The 22283-nt window shown below is 43.0% G+C and overlaps 1 protein-coding gene across 2 annotated transcripts in view; it reads left to right on the top strand.

The window, feature by feature from the left end:
• Positions 1 to 22283, top strand: part of LOC126477114 (uncharacterized) — a 99069-nt gene that overhangs the window by 66174 nt on the left and 10612 nt on the right. For both annotated transcript variants that reach the window (XM_050103593.1, XM_050103592.1), the window contains one exon: positions 5761 to 5802. In XM_050103593.1, the coding sequence (XP_049959550.1) occupies positions 5761 to 5802 (42 nt within the window). The remainder of the gene's footprint in view (positions 1 to 5760; positions 5803 to 22283) is intronic.

The following is a 22283-nucleotide window of genomic DNA, read 5'->3' as shown; positions in this document are numbered from 1 at the left end:
CCCATGCATGTGTTACTGCACACAATCTGATACCTATGTCAACACTTTTGTCGCAACAAGAGAGATTAAATGTATTTCCGATTTCTACAGAACAATTTACAACCACATCTACACGCGACGCCATCTTGCTTGCTGTACAATGTCTAATTGTGCTTTTAAAAGCTCTGCTGACAGCTTTTCTTATATTTGTGGTGAATTTGTGATTAGAAAACACCAAAGAAACATTACAGACTTCGCCAAAAAAGTTTATCTATCATACTTTGGACCTAAACTTGGTGATCAAGATAAATCTTGGGTGCCGCATGAGGTATGTTATGTGTGTGTTGAAGATCTGAGAAACTGGTACAAAAGGGAGAAAAAAACCATTGCTGTTTCTTTGATATGGAGGGAGCCAAGAAATAATTCTGATGATTGCTACTTTTGCAGTGTTGATATTACTGGTCATAATTCGAAAAACAAGAAGGTGATAAGCTACGCTAACCCTCCGACCGCCATCCAACCAGTAGAGCATGGTGTAAATTTGCCGGTTCCTGAACCACCAGATGATTTAAATTTTGTTCCAACAAAAGCATTTTCTGATGTAAAATCTGATTTAGATGAATCAGATGATGAATTGCATTGTAACACAGAAACTCTAGAGCCCAAATTGTTTACTCAGACTGAGCTTAACGATTTGGTTAGGGATCTGGGCTTATCGAAAAAAAAAGCTGAATTGCTTGGCGCTAGATTAAAAGAAAAGAACTTATTGGCAGTTGAAACCAGCACATACGCGTATTGAAAGAGAGAGCAGCAATTTTCCAAGTTTTTTCAACAAGAAGTTGGTTTAGTGTACTGCTGAGACATTCCTGGTCTGATGAATGAGTTTGGTATTAATACAGATAGGAAGACTGAAGGCTGTTTATTGATCCATCCAAAACTAGTGGTGGAAAAATGCTACCAAGGCCGCTGGAACACCAACATGATGGGGGACTACTGTTGGTCACTTCACCAAGTTCAGCAAGCGACTAATCGTAGAAAAAGCTACACAAGAAGCTACAAAGAGAAAAAGAAAGAAAATACAAACCAATTCCAGCTGACAAGTGAAACCTTTATTAACATAAATTATTGTTTTATGTAGCTTACTGTAAATACAAACCATGCTTATATTGTAACAGTGTTTCATTAATTTCCCCATTTACTGTATAACTTTTAATAAAAAGCACATTGCTCGAAAACTATGGATGATACAAAAAAACTAAGGCTAGTTTGGATTCAGCTCATAAAAATCTATAAAGATCAGCTATCAAAGTAAAAACAATTTCAAAAAAATTTTTTTTGTTGACCTGTTACCTATCATTGTGCCCTGCCATGAGGGACAGCATATCCAAGGCCCGTCCCTGCCCTCCTTTTAGTGGTGTTCCATCGCCCGCCTAACCTCAACACCCTAGTCCATCCCTACACCACTCCCAGCCCCAACCCCTTGTCACCAGAATCACATCCCTGCAGGAGATCCAAGTGCAAGACCTTCCTGGTCCACTCACCCACCCACCAACCCAGCACTTCCTATTCCAGTCCCCTGTCACAGGCTTATCCTGTGCCACAAGAGGCCAGGCCACCTGTGAAAGCAGCCGTGTCATATGTCAGCTCTAATGCAATCATTACACAGCTTTTTATATTGGCATGACTTCCAACAGGCTGACCACCAGGATGAATGGCCATTGCCAAACTGTAAGCAAGAGAAAAGTGGACCATCCTGTGGCATAACATGCTCGATTTCAATGGCTGCTTCACAGCTGTGGGCCATCTGGACCACCACCACCACCACCACCACCACCACCACCACCACAAACACCATCAGCTTCTCTGAACTACACATGGGAGTTAACCTTGCAACACATTCTCTGCTCCTGAAATTATCCTGGCATCAACCTAAGCTAATGTACTGTTCCCACACCCTCCACCCAATAGTTTCTGCCCCTCTGTCCTGTCATCTCATTGTGCGCCGCTCTCTGTTAATGCACCCACCATTTTTTCTCCTTCTCTGCTCTTCTCCTTCTCTGCTCTTCTCCTCCTCGTCTGCTCTTCTCCTCCTCGTCTGCTCTTCTCCTCCTCGCCTGCTCTTCTCCTCCTCGCCTGCTCTTCTCCTCCTCGTCTGCTCTTCTCCTCCTCGCCTGCTCTTCTCCTCCTCGCCTGCTCTCCTCCTCCTCCTCGCCTGCTCTCCTCCTCCTCCTCCTCGCCTGCTCTCCTCCTCCTCCTCCTCCTCCTCGCCTGCTCTCCTCCTCCTCCTCCTCCTCGCCTGCTCTCCTCCTCCTCCTCGCCTGCTCTCCTCCTCCTCCTCGCCTGCTCTCCTCCTCCTCCTCGCCTGCTCTCCTCCTCCTCCTCGCCTGCTCTCCTCCTCCTCCTCGCCTGCTCTCCTCCTCCTCCTCGCCTGCTCTCCTCCTCCTCCTCGCCTGCTCTCCTCCTCCTCCTCGCCTGCTCTCCTCCTCCTCCTCGCCTGCTCTCCTCCTCCTCCTCGCCTGCTCTCCTCCTCCTCCTCCTCCTCGCCTGCTCTCCTCCTCCTCCTCCTCCTCGCCTGCTCTCCTCCTCCTCCTCCTCCTCGCCTGCTCTCCTCCTCCTCCTCCTCCTCGCCTGCTCTCCTCCTCCTCCTCCTCCTCGCCTGCTCTCCTCCTCCTCCTCCTCCTCGCCTGCTCTCCTCCTCCTCCTCCTCCTCCTCGCCTGCTCTCCTCCTCCTCCTCCTCCTCCTCGCCTGCTCTCCTCCTCCTCCTCCTCCTCCTCGCCTGCTCTCCTCCTCCTCCTCCTCCTCCTCGCCTGCTCTCCTCCTCCTCCTCCTCGCCTGCTCTCCTCCTCCTCCTCCTCGCCTGCTCTCCTCCTCCTCCTCCTCGCCTGCTCTCCTCCTCCTCCTCCTCGCCTGCTCTCCTCCTCCTCCTCCTCGCCTGCTCTCCTCCTCCTCCTCCTCGCCTGCTCTCCTCCTCCTCCTCCTCGCCTGCTCTCCTCCTCCTCCTCCTCGCCTGCTCTCCTCCTCCTCCTCGCCTGCTCTCCTCCTCCTCCTCGCCTGCTCTCCTCCTCCTCCTCGCCTGCTCTCCTCCTCCTCCTCGCCTGCTCTCCTCCTCCTCGCCTGCTCTCCTCCTCCTCGCCTGCTCTCCTCCTCCTCCTCCTCCTCGCCTGCTCTCCTCCTCCTCCTCCTCCTCGCCTGCTCTCCTCCTCCTCCTCCTCCTCGCCTGCTCTCCTCCTCCTCCTCCTCCTCGCCTGCTCTCCTCCTCCTCCTCCTCCTCCTCCTCCTCCTCCTCCTCCTCCTCCTCCTCCTCGCCTGCTCTCCTCCTCCTCCTCCTCCTCCTCGCCAGCTCTCCTCCTCGCCAGCTCTCCTCCTCGCCTGCTCTCCTCCTCGCCTGCTCTCCTCCTCGCCTGCTCTCCTCCTCGCCTGCTCTCCTCCTCGCCTGCTCTCCTCCTCGCCTGCTCTCCTCCTCGCCTGCTCTCCTCCTCGCCTGCTCTCCTCCTCGCCTGCTCTCCTCCTCGCCTGCTCTCCTCCTCGCCTGCTCTCCTCCTCGCCTGCTCTCCTCCTCGCCTGCTCTCCTCCTCGCCTGCTCTCCTCCTCGCCTGCTCTCCTCCTCGCCTGCTCTCCTCCTCGCCTGCTCTCCTCCTCGCCTGCTCTCCTCCTCGCCTGCTCTCCTCCTCCTCCTGCTCTCCTCCTCCTCCTCCTCTCCTCCTCCTCCTCCTCTCCTCCTCCTCCTCCTCTCCTCCTCCTCCTCCTCCTCCTCCTCCTCCTCGCCTGCTCTCCTCCTCCTCCTCGCCTGCTCTCCTCCTCCTCCTCGCCTGCTCTCCTCCTCCTCCTCGCCTGCTCTCCTCCTCCTCCTCGCCTGCTCTCCTCCTCCTCCTCGCCTGCTCTCCTCCTCCTCCTCGCCTGCTCTCCTCCTCCTCCTCGCCTGCTCTCCTCCTCCTCCTCCTCCTCCTCCTCCTCCTCCTCCTCCTCCTCCTCCTCGCCTGCTCTCCTCCTCCTCCTCGCCTGCTCTCCTCCTCCTCCTCGCCTGCTCTCCTCCTCCTCCTCGCCTGCTCTCCTCCTCCTCCTCCTCCTCCTCCTCCTCCTCCTCCTCCTCGCCTGCTCTCCTCCTCGCCTGCTCTCCTCCTCCTCCTCCTCCTCCTCCTCCTCCTCCTCCTCCTCCTCCTCGCCTGCTCTCCTCCTCCTCCTCCTCCTCCTCCTCCTCGCCTGCTCTCCTCCTCCTCCTCGCCTGCTCTCCTCCTCCTCCTCGCCTGCTCTCCTCCTCCTCCTCCTCCTCCTCCTCGCCTGCTCTCCTCCTCCTCCTCGCCTGCTCTCCTCCTCCTCCTCGCCTGCTCTCCTCCTCCTCCTCCTCCTCCTCGCCTGCTCTCCTCCTCCTCCTCCTCCTCCTCCTCGCCTGCTCTCCTCCTCCTCCTCCTCCTCCTCCTCCTCGCCTGCTCTCCTCCTCCTCCTCGCCTGCTCTCCTCCTCCTCCTCGCCTGCTCTCCTCCTCCTCCTCCTCCTCCTCCTCGCCTGATCTCCTCCTCCTCCTCCTCCTCCTCCTCCTCCTCCTCCTCCTCCTCCTCGCCTGCTCTCCTCCTCCTCCTCCTCCTCCTCCTCCTCCTCGCCTGCTCTCCTCCTCCTCCTCCTCCTCCTCGCCTGCTCTCCTCCTCCTCCTCCTCCTCCTCGCCTGCTCTCCTCCTCCTCCTCCTCCTCCTCGCCTGCTCTCCGCCTCCTCCTCCTCCTCCTCCTCCTCCTCGCCTGCTCTCCTCCTCCTCCTCCTCCTCCTCCTCCTCCTCCGCCTGCTCTCCTCCTCCTCCTCCTCCTCCTCCTCCTCCTCCTCCTCCTCCTCCTCCGTCTGCTCTCTTCCTCCTCCTCCTCCTCCGTCTGCTCTCCTCCTCCTCCTCGTCCTCCTCCTCCTCCTCCGTCTGCTCTCCTCCTCCTCCTCGTCCTCCTCCTCCTCCTCCGTCTGCTCTCCTCCTCCTCCTCCTCCTCCTCCTCCTCCTCCTCCTCCGTCTGCTCTCCTCCTCCTCCTCCTCCTCCTCCTCCTCCTCCGTCTGCTCTCCTCCTCCTCCTCGTCCTCCTCCTCCTCCTCCGTCTGCTCTCCTCCTCCTCCTCCTCCTCCTCCTCCTCCTCCTCCTCCTCCTCCTCCGTCTGCTCTCCTCCTCCTCCTCCTCCTCCTCCTCCTCCTCCTCCGTCTGCTCTCCTCCTCCTCCTCCTCCTCCTCCTCCTCCTCCGTCTGCTCTCCTCCTCCTCCTCCTCCTCCTCCTCCTCCTCCTCCGTCTGCTCTCCTCCTCCTCCTCCTCGTCTGCTCTGCTCTGCTCTTCTCGTCCTCTCCTCTGCTCTGCTCCATATTCCCTCCATCCCCCCCCCCTCCCCCCCCCCTGCAGCCTCACAGCACTGCACCTGGCAGTCTTGTCCTGATGCTATCTAGTTCCTGCACTCTCCACCAGACAATGCTCTTCTCTTCCCCCACCCGTATCAAAACCCACTACCAGGAACAGGTGGAGACTTCTCTTGAGATATATGCTTGAGCATCTGAAGTTGATGATTTGCCCATGAAGAAAAAGAAGTTGGTAAAAACAGGAAAAGGAAATAGAGATTTAATATAGGTTACAGATGTGAAGAAAATAATGCCTGTGAGGAGTAAGTGGAGAAAATGAAACCAGTTGGTATACTTTGACAGCAGATAATGGGAAAAGCAGCTGAATAAAGGAGTTATCCTCGTGTCTAAAGTAGCATTCTTTTGATAATGTATTAACAGTTCTGTGATTCTATTTGCAATGTTTCACCAATTATTTTTCTTTGTAGGTCTGATTAAACTACTACAATCAGAAGCTGAGAGGTGGAATGGTAAGTACTTAAATCTGGATTAGAATTTTCCAGATTTAATTTGCTTATAAAAAGTATGTAAAGGGCTATATACAGAGCTTATGCACTATAAAAAAAAAATCTCAAGTTTGTGCTTCTTTCTGGTACAATTTTGTGCTGTTGCCCAACCAGAACTATCAGTTTATGAAATAAAAAATAGGGTTTCACAGCAGATAATTTAACTGGTATTGTTGTTACAAATAATATAATTGATAATCTTAATTATAATAAATCATAGAGGTATATGTGGAGCTGATTCATGTGACAGGAAAACCAGTGAGGAATGGTTCTGTAATGTGACTATTGGAGGTGTACGTAAGGGACTTGGATATGTACCATATTTATCTGATTGTAAGGCAAAGATTTTTCTCAGATACATAATTTGAAAAGTACAGTGTCACCTTAGACTTGCAGATTAAACTATAGCTACTGCTGAATCCAGTGGTTTTATATTTTTTAATGGATGATTATAGGGTCATCTTACATTTACAGATGAAGCTTTGGTCATTGAGGTTTCGTACAAATTTATTTTGAAGAATTCCAAAGGATAGCACTTAGCAAATTGTACTTACATTCGAATAGGTTTGAGATTTCCCGATGTGCCAAAGTGTTCAATACAGACATTTGATTTGCAGCACTAGTGCAAAGGATAGTCAAAAACCTATGAACTAGCTACTACAACAATCTAACGCTTTGCTTAAAAAATTGACAGTTTCGTGAAATACAGGAGCAAATAGCATTCAGTTCTATCAACTTACGAACTTTTGTTTTATTTGAACAGGTTTGCAATAAAAATTCTCGTAGATCTGTAGGGTACTGTATACATACATTTATGCTGCTTTATACATAAAGGCAACATTCAAAGATGAAAATGTTTCCCTCAAAATCCATTACTTGATTCTGAACCCTAGTTATTAGTTTCTCACAACCAAATGAAATACTGATTTACCAAATGGGTTGCCAATGAGATACTCAGTCACTGTTCATGTCTTAGAATACTAGGAAAATATGTTCTCGGCTTTAGAACAAGATGATGACATTCATGTGAAATGAGAAAGAAAATTAATCCAGAGCTAAATGTCTAACAAACGAAAATCTCATTAAACTGACAGCAGTTATTGTCGCAAGGACAAATTAGAGTAGAAAAATGCATTGTGGAGATGGTACCAACAAACTTTACTAATCGTAAGGACAAGTGAAAGTTTGAGAATTGAACTAAATAGTGATTGTGATCTTTTATTTACATACTAATAGCTATTGTTGCATATTACTTGCATCATAGAAGATACTGCCATCCATGTTTCATTGTTGCTCAGTTGTAGCACTACAGAATGTTTGGAGGGAGAACAATGACACCAGCTTGGCTGGGAAGTGAGAACTATGATGATGAGTGTGGTGAGGGAGGGTTTTGTGCAGGTAGCAAATTTTGATGTGCTGGCAACCAAGACAATCTACATTGCGTATTTTGGCTTTTTTTTTATGAACGTCCAACACATTTAAGCTGCAGTTTGCCTGAATCCAGCTTTTACACAGAATTGAACTGACTTTAAAATGGGACAAATATTCCACAATCGCACACTGGACTCGCATTCGGGAGGACAGCGGTTCAATCCCGCGTCCGGCCATCCTGATTTAGGTTTTCCGTGATTTCCCTAAATCGCTCCAGGCAAATGCCGGGATGGTTCCTTTCAAAGGGCGCGGCCGACTTCCTTCCCTGTCCTTCCCTAATCCGATGAGACCGATGACATCGCTGTCTGGTCTCCTTCCCCAAAACAACCAATCCACAATTGCACATTTTCCTGCAGTAGTTCGCAAAAGTCTAGATGGGAGCTAGTGGCATACTTGGTGTTTTGTGTAGCAGTGTTGTTGACGTTCATAGTGAGGTACGGTGGAAACACTAGGGGGGGTGTTAGCTACTAGCTCTACGCAGATAATGAGAGAGCAGTGTGCAGACAATATGTTTGGCAAACAAGACACATTGTAACATTCTCACATCAGTATAGAAGTGAAAGCTGTTATTTATTCAGAAAAGAACTGTGTTCTGAGGTGCCACAGTAACTACAATCACAGAAATCCTAATGTATTCGGAAGAAACGCCAAATGTGTGTGACAATGTAGGTATAAGACTCACCGCTCTTCTGTTAGGATTATGAAGATTATTTAAAATAGTGATACCAGAGATGACAGGCTAAACAAAAAAGCAGTGAAGATAAAAATTAGTGTAAACGGGTACTTTTTGTTTATTTTTTCTTGTATTATCAAAATGTAGACAATCAATAAGTGGCAAAGTTTAGAATATGTTTGTTGTGAAGTTTTTACGCATATACCTTAGGTCAGTAAAATTTTGTAATTTTGGTTGGTTAGAATATGTTAAAAGAACATATTTTTCACAAGGAGCCTCTTAAAAAGGAGGGTCACCTTATAAGCAGGGTCACCTTATAAGCAGGGTCACCTTATAAGCAGGGTCACCTTATAAGCAGGGTCACCTTATAAGCAGGGTCACCTTATAAGCAGGGTCACCTTATAAGCAGGGTCACCTTATAAGCAGGGTCACCTTATAAGCAGGGTCACCTTATAAGCAGGGTCACCTTATAAGCAGGGTCACCTTATAAGCAGGGTCACCTTATAAGCAGGGTCACCTTATAAGCAGGGTCACCTTATAAGCAGGGTCACCTTATAAGCAGGGTCACCTTATAAGCAGGGTCACCTTATAAGCAGGGTCACCTTATAAGCAGGGTCACCTTATAAGCAGGGTCACCTTATAAGCAGGGTCACCTTATAAGCAGGGTCACCTTATAAGCAGGGTCACCTTATAAGCAGGGTCACCTTATAAGCAGGGTCACCTTATAAGCAGGGTCACCTTATAAGCAGGGTCACCTTATAAGCAGGGTCACCTTATAAGCAGGGTCACCTTATAAGCAGGGTCACCTTATAAGCAGGGTCACCTTATAAGCAGGGTCACCTTATAAGCAGGGTCACCTTATAAGCAGGGTCACCTTATAAGCAGGGTCACCTTATAAGCAGGGTCACCTTATAAGCAGGGTCACCTTATAAGCAGGGTCACCTTATAAGCAGGGTCACCTTGTAAATACAGTTCATTGCAGTGTTTCCATTTGGAGGGAATATGAGTAAGATTTATGAGGAGACACCTTGATTTAACCCTTCATTCTGCACTTTTTTTAGAACACCAAATAATTTTTTTTTTTTTACTTGAAATTGTTCAAAGGTCTCAGAAAAAATGTTGAAAAATAATACCGTCTTAATTGTGCAAAAATACTTAATTGTGGAAAATATATATTTTTTACATTTTACATATATTTAAACTGTGTGAAAATAACATTAATAAGCATTTGTTAAGTATAAAAACATAGCTTTAAACACCAAATGCTGCTGCTGCTGCTGCAGCAACAACGAACTACCCTTCAACGTGGCATAAGGTTTTCAATTACTGATAACTTAGCGGACCTTAGTTGTAGAAGTTGAATTTTGCATCTTCCAGAAATTTTCCATCTCGCTGTTATTCTAGAAATGCCTGTTGTGCAATGTTTTCTTCGCACAAGGTAAGAGGAAGAAGTTACTGAGTGCCACATCAGGAGAATAGGGGGATGAGAGAAAATCTGACAGCCCAAAAAAGCAGCATGTGAGACTGTGCCCTGTGAAGAATGAGCTGGGGCATTGTCGTGGAGCAAAAGCACACTCTTGCACAGCTTCCTGCAGCACTTTAGCTTGACATCCTATTGTAATCTGGGTAGCAGAATTTGGTAGTATGCTACTGTGACAAGTTGTTTTTTATGAGCATAATCTGTTAGCACCCTATTGTGGTAACCACCAATAACACTAACGTAACTAACATTCTCACATAACATTGCCCGACATGGCTGATCTTCAGCTTTTTCAATGGTTGTGAATACACACATCACTTCCGTATTGCGGTGCACCATCTTTTGAGCAACAAGGCCTCCACTTCTCTAGTGATTCTTAATTCTTCACAGAGATAAAGTCTGCCATATTGTTCTTTGTCATTCAAACTTGTTTGACCATACTGAAAGCATCTATAGCACCTAAATGCTATGTCATATGATTGTACATTGTTTCTGTACACTTCCACCATCTCAGTATAGGTCTGTACAACATGCAAATGCAGAAAATGAATTACTACACGATACTCCACTGCATCAGTACCTTGCAACTTTTAGTTTGGCACCTCTAGCAGAGAGCTATGGCATCAGGTGCCATGATTTCAATGTCTACCAGGCCTGTGAACATGTGCTTGCACACAAGCAAAAATTAATTACGCAATTACTTTTTTAGGTGGTAATTAAGCTTTATAACTGGCCCTTGGATAGGAGTTTGTTGAAAGGTATTTACTCTTGAAGATGATATGCTTCACAGTGATGTAAATTCCCACTTAGCTTAAAAATTGAAATATGATGATGTAGCAGAAGAAAAGCCATAATATAAAAATAGAAACACATCATATAAAATTTAGCCCTCCACTGCACTGCTTTGCATATATGTGTAAAGCAATGTTTCAACTCGCTTTTCACCATTGTTTTTGAAGTTTGCCACTGGAAATTGCCTTGCAGATTGGCAATATTGCTTCATGGAAGTAACTGAAAAGAATCTGCCACTAAAATGCGCTAATGAGCTCATAATGTGACAAACTGTGTTGCTCCATCTAGCACACATTGTTCTCTTCTGATACTGTCTGCTGGTAACTACAAGCAAGAACACATGAGTGTAAAAAAAATATGTAGTGCTTCTATAGCTTTAGAGAGCATACAGTGTTCAGTTCACCTTTTATTTCTGCTAATAAGTATGTAAGTACTACATGAATCAATTTTGTTTGTATATGTGCAATGGTGTGTAGTAATGCTCCCACACACACACACACACACACACACACACACACACACACACACACACACACACAAACTGTTATGAATTAGTGTTTTAGTCAGTCGCTTTCTTCTAGTTCCTCATGATAGTTTGATTGTTAGAATGGAGTCACTCTCATTATTTTTAAAATGGTTGACATGAAATGACAACTGATGAAGGATCCGTGGGCCTAGAATGTCTGTGTGACAAGTGAAGATAACTTAGATTTGGACAATTTGTGTGGAAATCCTACAACAGTAAATGATGTGGAATCTGTAGATGGTGATAACAAGCATGAGACTCCTAGAGGGACTACACATAATTCAAATAATGTTTTGAAGGACAATGATAATGAACTTGTTGCTGATAAATCAGTACTACAAAATCCTGAAAACCATCAAAAGATACAAAAAAACTGACCTATTCAGAAAGAAAAGCAGTTCATTTCCTACTGAACCAGATTTCTGAGCATCTGGAAATGTTGAAATTCACCTCTTAAGTGAGATTCCAAGGAATCAGAACCATAAGATCTACTGACAGATATTATACCTCCTACACATATACCTATTCAAGCTAGAGACTCAGCATGTAGGAACAATTAAAAGGAATAGGATACCAAACTGCAAATTTTAAAATAAAGGAGAATGTGGATATTCTGAGGAATATATTACTACCACTGACAAAATAGATATTTCCTCCATTTTGTACAAAGATAATAGTATTGTCTATTTTCTGTCTATCTTTGTCAGCAAGCTGCCAAAATTGAAAGTGGAAAAAGTTTGATAGAAACAAGAGTGATCACAATAGTACCAAGTCCTGCTGTTGTTTCCATTTATAAATCACATATGGGAAATATAGATTTATTACACAGCAACTGCCAAACATGGTATTTACACTTGTTTCCCATCTGATTGATGTAATCATAATAAATGCATGGATTCTCTACAGATGGGTATGCACTGAAAAAAGAACAGCAGACATGCAAAGGAACCAGAAGTAATTTAGGACTGAATTGGCTCAAACTCTAGACAGACTGTTATTGGAGCAAAAAAGTGAGGTAGACCAGCTAGCACAAGTCCAGTAGAGATCAACAGGATTAAATATATAGGATCATTTTTACTACAAAGAATATAAGATTAGATCCTTTTAATCACTGGCCAGTGTGGAATGAGAAGAGAAAAACATGCAAATGTCGTAACTGCAAATGCTATACATTTTTCATCTGTGAGAAGTGCAAAGTAAACTTATGTTTAAATAAAGTCAAAAACTACTTTCCCGCATAGCATAGCAGCTGAAGACAAGTGCCATCCATCCATGTTCAATACTACCATTAATTCTGCTGCTGCTGCTGTTGTTGTTGTTGTTGTTGTTGTGTCCTATCAGCTGATCGCTTCTTTTAGTAATGTCATAAATTTGTTTTTTCCCCATTACAGTTGTGTAGCTCGTTCTATCCATCTAATCTTCAGCATTCTTCTGTAGCCACATTTCAAAAGCTTCCATTCACTTCTTATCTAATCTGTTTATTGTCATTGTTTAATTTCTGTACATGAGACGAATGCCTTCAGAAAACACTTCAGTCTTTAAATTTATTTTTATTGTTTACAAATGTTTCTTTTTCAAAAATACTTTTTTTCGTTTTCTCAGTCTGCATTTTATATCAGCTCCACTTTGGTCATCATCATTTGTTTAGCTGTCCAAATAGCAGAACTTATAGGGTGACAATCATCGAACTAAATGGAAAAAAAAAAAACATAAATTAGTAACAAACTTGGTGTGCACCCACTTTATTAAACATGTAAACGTCACCACTGATTTTTGGATTTAGGTTATGACATGTTCGATATGCCTGCCATCATTGGCAATGATGTGGCACTGATGAACAGCAAAATTCCGCATGGCCAGCAGAAGTGTCGGAACATTGATGCTGTCAATGTCCTGAATGGCTGTTTTCAGCTCACAAGGGGACCCTCCATACTGTAAATCACAGATACTGATACACTTCAAATATGTTGTAGAGGCACTTACCCCGAGTTTTCGGCTATGCGGTTTTTTAGCGACAGGCCTTGGTTTTTGTGAAAATCGATTTGCGCACTTTGTATACCCGCAACATTACAGATATTCCAAGCAAGGCAGTGTAGCGCAGCAGTAAAGGTTCACGGCTACCGCGCTGGAGGTACCGTGTTCGAATCCTGCTCATGTACCTTTTTTTTTTCCCCAAAATAGACCTAATTTTTCAATTTTATTTCAAAGAATATCATCAAGCAGTGTAAGGTGTGCGAAATTATAAAGATATATTTAGCTATTAATTTTTTGTCATACAATATTACAAAATCTCATTTTTCATCATCCACATTGCTTGACGTGCCAGAACAATATTGTGGGTGCTAATTATAATAGAAACAACCGAAGCACAAATTTTTGCAGCTCCACGTCATTTTATGAAAGCAACCGTCTTGCAGGCGTTCTGTTTCTTCATAAGCGATACTGGGAAACTCAATTCTTTTGTGTTCAAAAAGATTTCTCTTTCATCTGCTAATTTCGGTGCGAACCGTGCGTATCTAATCATGCTTTCAAAATTAGGTGTGCTGAATTGATTTTGGATTAGTAAATGTAATTTTATTGACTCTTCCCTAGAAGTGATCTCTCTTGTCTTTCATTAAGTCGGGAGCATTCTGAATAATTTTCATGAAGATTTTCACCTGTCGGTAAAAATAAACATCGCAGGGCTGGTAATAAGGAGTGCACTTTGGTGTGACCACTTTTAGGGTGCAGGTGTTTGCTTTCCTTTATCAGTGAATAGATGATTGTATAAAGTTGAATTGGTTTGCCCTCCCCACGAATAGATAATGTACATAAAATTTTTCTGTAACACTTACGGAAGAATTACAGAACGCAAAAATTCTTCGTATACCAGTTTCGCGAACTTCCCGAATTTGGTACAGGACACAACTACATTTCTGTATTTCCCAGTTAATTCATCTATTCATTTTTGAACTTTAGGACCAAATTTTCGGGACGGTTCTTGCACACATAAAAAACATACAGGATCACCTTTCCTGGGGCTGTTATGGTACACTGGGCCTTATAAGAATGAGTAGTCTTGTTTAAATCTTTTGTTCAGTGGAGAACAGTTTTTTTCCTTTTTCGGAAAGTGATGTATTATATGTTGCCTGATACTGGCAGCCAGTTTGATCAGTGTTGATTACGAAGTCTAGGTCAGAATTCTCCATAAGTATTCTTGTTTGTATGTGGAATTGTTCAGCAGCTACTAACAATAAAACTTCATCTATTGTCACAAATTCTTTAGAGCTGACGAACTTTGTAATTTTTCTTTGCCGAATTTTATGTTTTTTCTTGAATCGTTCAACCTAAGCTTGGCCGGCCATGAAATTGAAGCTTTCTGATAAAAAGGGAAGAGCAGTGTTCATCGCCCACTGCTGTAGAGTTCTTGTTGTCACCTGATATCGGAATTTTTTTTAAATTATTTTCACAAGCCATTCTCTTTTTTATGATATACTCAACATATATTTCATGTCAATATGATTTACCTGTTCCAAATGTTGGCTCGCTTCGACGAACCTTTCATAAGTCTCACAATCAATGGTTCTCCATTTATCGAGACAAGTTCCACCTTGTTTTACATCCTCTTTCCATTGATACAGTATCAATTTATGTTTCAGTCGAGAAACTCCTTGAGATTGCGTACTTTTCAAGCTACATTTAGGATGAGCTGCTGCAAGAGCGACTGCTTTTTCCTTGTAGGACAGAGGCACATAATCTGTCGTTTCTGGCGCAAACTCTTCGGGAACGCAATCACCATCTTCCTCTATCCCCATACACTGCAAAGTGAAGAGTTTTATTTTTTTTACATTCATCTGAAAGAGAAAATATTCATAAAAAAGTAAAACTTACCGCATCATATTCTCCCTATTCACCTTCTTCGTTGAAATCTATCAATTCATCATCAATAATTATCTATCTATCGGCCAAGAGATCCTGCATTGTGATATACATCTTATCAGCAAATTGCAACGGAATTGGTAGAGGTCACACTAGGTGGTGTATTTGTTAAGAGATTCAAATCGTGGACTAGATTTTTGGCTTATTTAATGGCATTTGTATTTCTCCTTTTGATTCTTTGTTCAACTCCTCGACATGTGGATCTTCTTCTGGCTGCACTACTACAGAAACACTTTGTTCTTCCATTTCACAGAATTTTTCTAACACATTGCACTAGAGAAGCCTTGCGAGCAACTGACACTGTAGTTAGATGCTAATATAAAGAAATGCAACTCGCTTCCGCATTGGCCGCAACTAGGAGCTGGGGTTCCCGTTACAGCTAACGGTATTCACGGGAGAGGGGACGATAATGGGCGGAGATCGATTTCAGGTAATACAAGAAGTGACTGTTGTACAAACATTTGGAACTCCAACTGCAAACCACAAACGGAATGAATATTTGAAATAATTAATAAATGAATATTTCTATATCATTTCACATACGGGCTTCATCGCTAATCCAAAGCATACAGCACATATTAATTCCCATTATGCCTGGTGATGCTGAGGCAATTAGATTAGGAAATGAGACACTTAAAGTAGTAAAGGAGTTTCGCTATTTGGGGAGGAAAATAACTGGTGACGGTCGAAGTAGAGAGAATATAAAATGTAGTCTGGCAATGGCAAGGAAAGCGTTTCTGAAGAAGAGAAATTTGTTAACATCGAGTATAGATTCAAGTGTCAGGAAGTCGTTTCTGAAAGTATTTTTATGGAGTGTAGCCATGTATGGAAGTGAAACATGGACGATAAATAGTTTGGACAGGAAGAGAATAGAAGCTTTCGAAATGTGGTGCTACAGAAGAATGCTGAAGATTAGATGGGTAGATCACATAACTAATGAGGAGGTATTGAATAGAATTGGGGAGAAGAGGAGTTTGTGGCACAACTTGACTAGAAGAAGGGATCGGCTGGTAGGACATGTTCTGAGGCATCAAGGGATCACCAATTTAGTATTGGAGGGCAGCGTGGAGGGTAAAAATCGTAGAGGGATGAATCGTAGAGAGATGAATACACTAAGCAGATTCAGAAGGATGTAGGTTGCAGTAGATACTGGGAGATGAAGAAGCTTGCACAGGATCGAGTAGCATGGAGAGCTGCATCAAACCAGTCTGAGGACTGAAGACAACAACAACACTGTTTGTTGATATTCTCTGAAACAAAATTGAAAAATGTGGCTGATTTTTTGGGGGGGGGGGGGGGGGGGGGGGGAAGGGGGAAAAAAAAAAAAAAAAAAAAAAAAAAACAGGATATGAACACGATACCTCCAGCGCAGTAGCCGTGAACATTTACCGCTGTGCTACACTTACTTCCTTGGACTATCTGTAATGTTACGGACATACAAAGTGTGCAATGAACTTCAAAGTTGATTTTCTCAAAAACCAAGGCCCATCGCTGAAAAACCGGATAGCCGGGTACTCAGGGTAAGTGCCTCTACAACATACTTGAAGCACATCAAAATCTGTGATTTACAGTATGGAGGGTCACCTTGTCAGCAACAGTTTTGGGTTTATTGCTGTACATCTTGTCTTTAACATAGCCCCGCAAAAAGGAGTTGCATGTTTCCAGATCCTGAGAAAGTGGTGGCCTATCGAGGCCCATGCCAGAGGCCTCCAGGTACCCAGAGTCAGAATGAGGTCCCCAGAGTGCTCCTCCAGGACATCAAACACAATCCTGCTTTGGTGGAGTCTAGCTCCATCTTGCATGAACCACATCATGTTTTAAATCAGGGTCATTTTGGATAATGGGGATGAAATCATCTTCCAAAACTTTCATGTACCATTTGGTAGTCGCCGTACCATCAAGGAATATCCCACTGATTATTCCATGACTGGGCATTGCAATCACACAGTCACCCGTTGAGGGTGAAGAGACTTCTCGATCATGAAATGTGGATTCTCAGTCCCCAGATGTGTCAATTTTCCTTACTGATGAACCCATCCAAATAAAAGTGGGCTTCGGCGCTAATCCAAAGCATACAGCACATATTAATTCCCATTATGCCTGTGTCCACCTGTGCACTTTGAACATTGTGACACAAAATGTTCAGAAGCTATTACAATTTTATTTCATGTAGAAGTCACCCTCATTCTGCCAGTGGCCTTGTCAAAGAGAGCAGAGGAGTGGACAGAGGTTCAGGGGACTCTCTTGTCCTAGGGGTGGGAAACTGTACCTGAAGGCGATTGACTCAGCAATGATCAACGGTATGAGGATGCAGAAGGCAATGGACACCACTGCATTCAAGACACGTAACGTGTATCCACAGAACACGTGGCTTGTAGTTGAATAAGTGTCATGATGAACTTTCCATTGGTAAAAGATTCTTGAATAGTCCACCATCCGGATCTCTGGGAGGGGACATCGAAGGGGAAGATTACCATGAGAAAAAGATTGAATAATCAACGGAAGGTTAATGTTCTAAGAGTTGAGGTGTGGAATGTCAGAAACTTGAACATGGTAGGGAAACTATAAAATTTGAAAAGGGAAATGCAAAGGCTCAATCTGGATATAGTAGGGGTCAGTGAAATGAAATGGAAAGAAGACAAGGATTTCTGGTCAGATTAGTATAGGGTAATATCAATAGCAGCAGAAAATGGTATAACAGGAGTAGGATTCGATATGAATAGGAAGGTAGGGCACAGAGTGTGTTACTGTGAATAGTTCAGAGATAGGGTTGTTCTTATCAGAATCGACAGCAAACCAATACCGACAATGATAATTCAGGTATACATGCCAACATCACAAGCTGACGATGAAGAGATAAAGTATATGAGGATATTGAAAGAGTAATACAGTATGTAAATGGGGATGAAAATCTAATAGTTGTGGGGGACTGGAATGCAGTTGTAGGGGAAGGACTAGAAGAAAAGGTTACAGGGGAATATGGGCTTGGGACAAGGAACGAGAGAGGAGAAAGACTAATTGAGTTCTGCACCAAGTTTCAGCTAGTAAGACCCTGTTCAAGAATCGCAAGAGGATGAGGTATACGTGGAAAAGGCCAAGTGATACAGGAAGATTTCAGTTAGATTACATCATGGTCAGACAGATTCTGAAATCAGATACTGGATTGTTAGGTGTGCCCAGGAGCAGATGTATACTCAGATCACAATATAGCAGTGATGAAGAGTAAGCTGAAGTTCGACATTAGTCAGAAAGAATCAATATGCAAAGAAGTGGGATACAGAAGTACTAAGGAATGACGAGATACGCTTGAAGTTCTCTAAGGCTATAGATACAGCAAAAAGGAATAGCTCAGTAGGCAGTATAGTTGAAGAGGAGTGGACATCTCTGAAAAGGGCCATCACAAAAGTTGGGAAGGAAAACATAGGCACAAAGAGGGTAACTGACCATGGGTAACAGAAGAGTTGATTGATGAAAGGAGGAAGTACAAAAATGTTCCAGGAAACTCAGGAATACAGAAATAAGTCACTGAGGAATGAAGTACGTAGGAAGTGCAGGGAAGCTAAGATGAAATGGCTGTAGGAAAAATGTGAAGATATCAAAAAGGAAATGACTGTCAGAAGGACAGACTCGGCATACAGGAAAGTCAAAACAACTTTAGGTGACATTAAAAGCAAAGGTGGTAACATTAAGAGTGCAACGGGAATTCCACTGTTAAATGCAGAGGAGAGAGCAGATAGGTGGAAAGAATACATTGAAAGCCTCTATTTGGCTGATGCGATAGAAGAAGAAACAGGAGTCAATTTAGAAGAGACAGGGTATCCAGTATTAGAATCCGAATGTAAAAGAGATTTGGAGGATTTAAGGTCAAATAAGGCAGAAGGGATGGATAACATTCCATCAGAATTTCTAAAATCATTGGGGGAAGTGGCAACAAAACAATCATTTACATTGGTGTGTAGAATGTGTGTGTCTGGCAACATACCATCTGACTTTTGGAAAAGCATCATCCACACAATTCCGAAGATGGCATGAGCTGACAAGTGCAAGAATTATCGAACAATCAGCTTAACAGCTCATGCATCCAAGTTGCTTACAAGAATAATATACAGAAGAATGGAAAAGAAAATTGAGGATGTGCTAGATGGTGTTCGGTTTGGCTTTAGGAAAAGTAAAGGTACGAGAGGCGATTCTGACATTGTGGTTAATTATGGAAGCAAGATAAAAGAAAAATCAAGACCCGTTCATAGGATTTGTTGACCTGGAAAAGCGTTCAACAATGTAAAATGGTGCAAGATGTTCAAAATTCGGGAAAAAATAGGGGTAAGGTAAGGTATAGGGAGAGATGGGTCATATACAGTACGGACAACAGCCATATACAATATGGACAACAGCCAAGAGTGAATAATAAGAGTGGACGACCAAGAATGAAGTGCTCGTACTAAAAAGTGTGTAAGACAAGGATGTAGCCTTTCACCTCTAGTATTCAATCTGTACATGAGGAAGCAATGATGGAAATAAAAGAAAGGTTCAGCAGTGGAATTAAAATTAAAGGTGAAAGGATATCAATGATGCAATTCACTGATGACATTGCTATCCTGAGTGAAAGTGAAGAAGAACTACATGATCTGCTGAACGGAATGAACAGTCTAATGAGTACACAGTATGGAATGAGGACAAATCGAAGAAAGATGAAGGTAATGAGAACAGCGAGAAACTTGACATCAGGATTGATGGTTACAAAGTCGATGAAGTTGGGGAATTCTGCTACCTAGAAAGTAAAATAACCAGTGATGGATGGAGCAAGGAGGACATCAAAAGCAGACTAGCTATGGCAAAAAAGGCATTTCTGGTCAAGAGAAGTCTACTAATATCAAATATCAGCCTTAATTGAGGAAGAGATTTCTGAGAATGTACGTCTGGAGTACAGCATTGTATGGTAGTGAAACATGGACTATGGGAAAACCGAAACAGAAGAGAATCGAAGCATTTGAGATGTGGTGCTAGAGACGAATGTTGAAAATTAGGTGGATTGGTAAGGTGAGGAATGAGGAAGTTCTACACAGAATCGGAGAGGAAAGGAATATGTGGAAAACACTGATAAGGAGAAGGGACTGGATGATAGGACATCTGCTAAGACATGAGGGAATGACTTCCATGGTACTAGAGGGAGCTGTAGAGAGCAAAAACTTTAGAGGAAGACATAGATTGGAATACATCCAGCAAATAATTGTGACCATAGGTTGCAAGTGCTACTCTGAGATGAAGTGGTTAGCACAGGAGAGGATTTCATGGCGGGCTGCATCAAACTAGTCAAACTACTGATGACCCAAAAAAATAGTAGTTCAATAATTTTCATCCTGTATGGATTACTTTTAGTGTCTCGTTTCCTAATTTAATGCTCTTATCATCCTCTAATTCAATTCAGCTGCATTCCACTACCATTTTTTACTTTTGATGATGTTAATCATATAGGCTCTTCTTAAGTCTCCATTCATTCTCTCCAACTGCTCTTCTGAGACCTTTGGCTTTTGTGTTAGAACTGAAATGTCATCACCAAAGTTTTTATTTAATTTCTTTTAACACATTCAACACTATGCCCATACACCTTATGGGCGCACATGTTTTGGCTGTGGCAACAGAGCATGTATCCTGTACAGGCGCGACTTTTGCGGTTGCTGAGAGGTGTTTTTCAATGAGCTACATGGCTGGCTGCTGTGAGATAACTGCAGTAGTTCGTATTTTGTCTACTAGATGCAGCAGCAGTTGATGAGTTCTGTGTATCAGTTGTGTGAGTAGAATATCTTTCAGTATAGCGATTGGTTCTTTGATGACATTTTCACATGATGTGGAGCTGTAAATTTGGAATTGTGTATGAGTTTTGAGTGAAAATGACAACTAGAGGCCTCTGGGAAAGTGAAGTTCTGGATTTTTTTATTTGGAGGAAATGACACTCATATTGACATCAGCAATAATGTCAGTAATTAAGAGCGAAACACACTATTTTTTTTCTTTTTATCTGACTTGAATTATGGTTTTTCCATTAGATGAGGAGCTGCAACGATCAACAAATGGTACAGCAACAAATGCAATGGTGCAGGAGCACGACGCTCAGTGCACAGCCTCAGTTTTCAGTATTTCAGTCGGCATCTGGAGCCACTTGTTTGCGAATAGGAACTGATGTTTACAATTGTTTTTGATATTTTTTAGTGATGGTTTTATGCGAAACATAAACGCCAAGACAAACAGATACGCAGATACAAAAATTGCTGCAATGAAATGGTGAAATGAGATAAAAAAGAACTCTATGTGGCACCAATGGGGTCCAGTAAAACTACATAAAAGGTATATTGGTTTTATGCAACAGTTATGCATATGTGTGTGTCATGAAGTTATCAAAGCTTGGTGACTGTTGGTCAACTGATCCATTTTTACAAACAGGCTCTGCGAGCTGATTGTTGAGCTGTGATAGGCTTTTCAGTATTATGTTCACACTGTATGGCAATGACAACTCAAAGTACATAAAAAAAGAGGAAAACCATGATCCTCTTCTTAAAATTAGACCCAAGTTAGACTTTTTTGTCAACAAACGAAGAGCCAGTTTCATGCCATATGAAAATTTGACTATAAATGAAGCTATTTGTCCATTTTGTGGATGTGTTGGCTTTAGGGTATACATGAAAAATAAACTCAGTAAATATGGCATGAAAGTTTATGCACTTTGTGGTGGTGCAACAGGCAGTGTCCAGAACTGTGATGTTTACACATGATCAGCAGGGAGGACTGACAGACAGTTCTCCATATTATGGTAAAGGCCACTGTATTTACATAGGTAGTTACTACACTAGTGTTCCTCTACTGAAGATGTTATGGGAAGAAAATACATTAGCTGTTGGAACTGGAATGTAAAACAGAAAAGCTTCAAAACAAAGAAACTGAAGCAAAATGGAATGATATTTTTAAGGAATGGTCCCATTCTAGCACTGAAGTGGAAAAATAAGCGTGATGTATACTGTCTATCCACAAAACATCAGGCTACCACCAAAGACTTTCCAGTACATTCAAAAGGTGGTATTACAACAGTAATGAAACCAGACATTGTAACTGGCAACAGTATGAACAAGACTGTTGTAGATCTTGTGGATCAGCTCTACAGTTACTATGCATTCACACGTAAAACAATGAAGTTATGGAAAAAACTTTTCTTTCATGCTTTTGTAATGTTTGTCATGAACAGTTTTATTTTGGTCAGAGACATCAGTAAACAGAAAAATCCGTCTTGTGGACTTCATAAAGAGAAGTTAGTTTGAAATTGGTAGCAACAGGAGACTTTTGATCTTTAGAACCAACACATGGCACTAGCCTGGACAGAAATTTTTGTCGTCACTTTCCAGAAAAAGTATCTCCCACTGCCAACATAGTAAGTATTACGCATCATTGCAAAGTTTGCTCCAACAAAGGGAACAAAGAGACCGGCAAGCGGATAAGAAAAAAAGTAGATGGTGGTGCAAACACTGCAATGTAGGTCTCTGTGTACCTCACTGCTTTCAGGATTACCACTTGACAGTGAATTCTGTATAAAATATACAGGGTGATTCACGAAGATATGCAAATATTTTAATATGTTA

Source organism: Schistocerca serialis, chromosome 1 (genome assembly GCF_023864345.2).
Source record: "Schistocerca serialis cubense isolate TAMUIC-IGC-003099 chromosome 1, iqSchSeri2.2, whole genome shotgun sequence".
Lineage (NCBI taxonomy): Eukaryota > Metazoa > Arthropoda > Insecta > Orthoptera > Acrididae > Schistocerca > Schistocerca serialis.
This window is presented reverse-complemented; position numbering and strand designations above follow the sequence as displayed.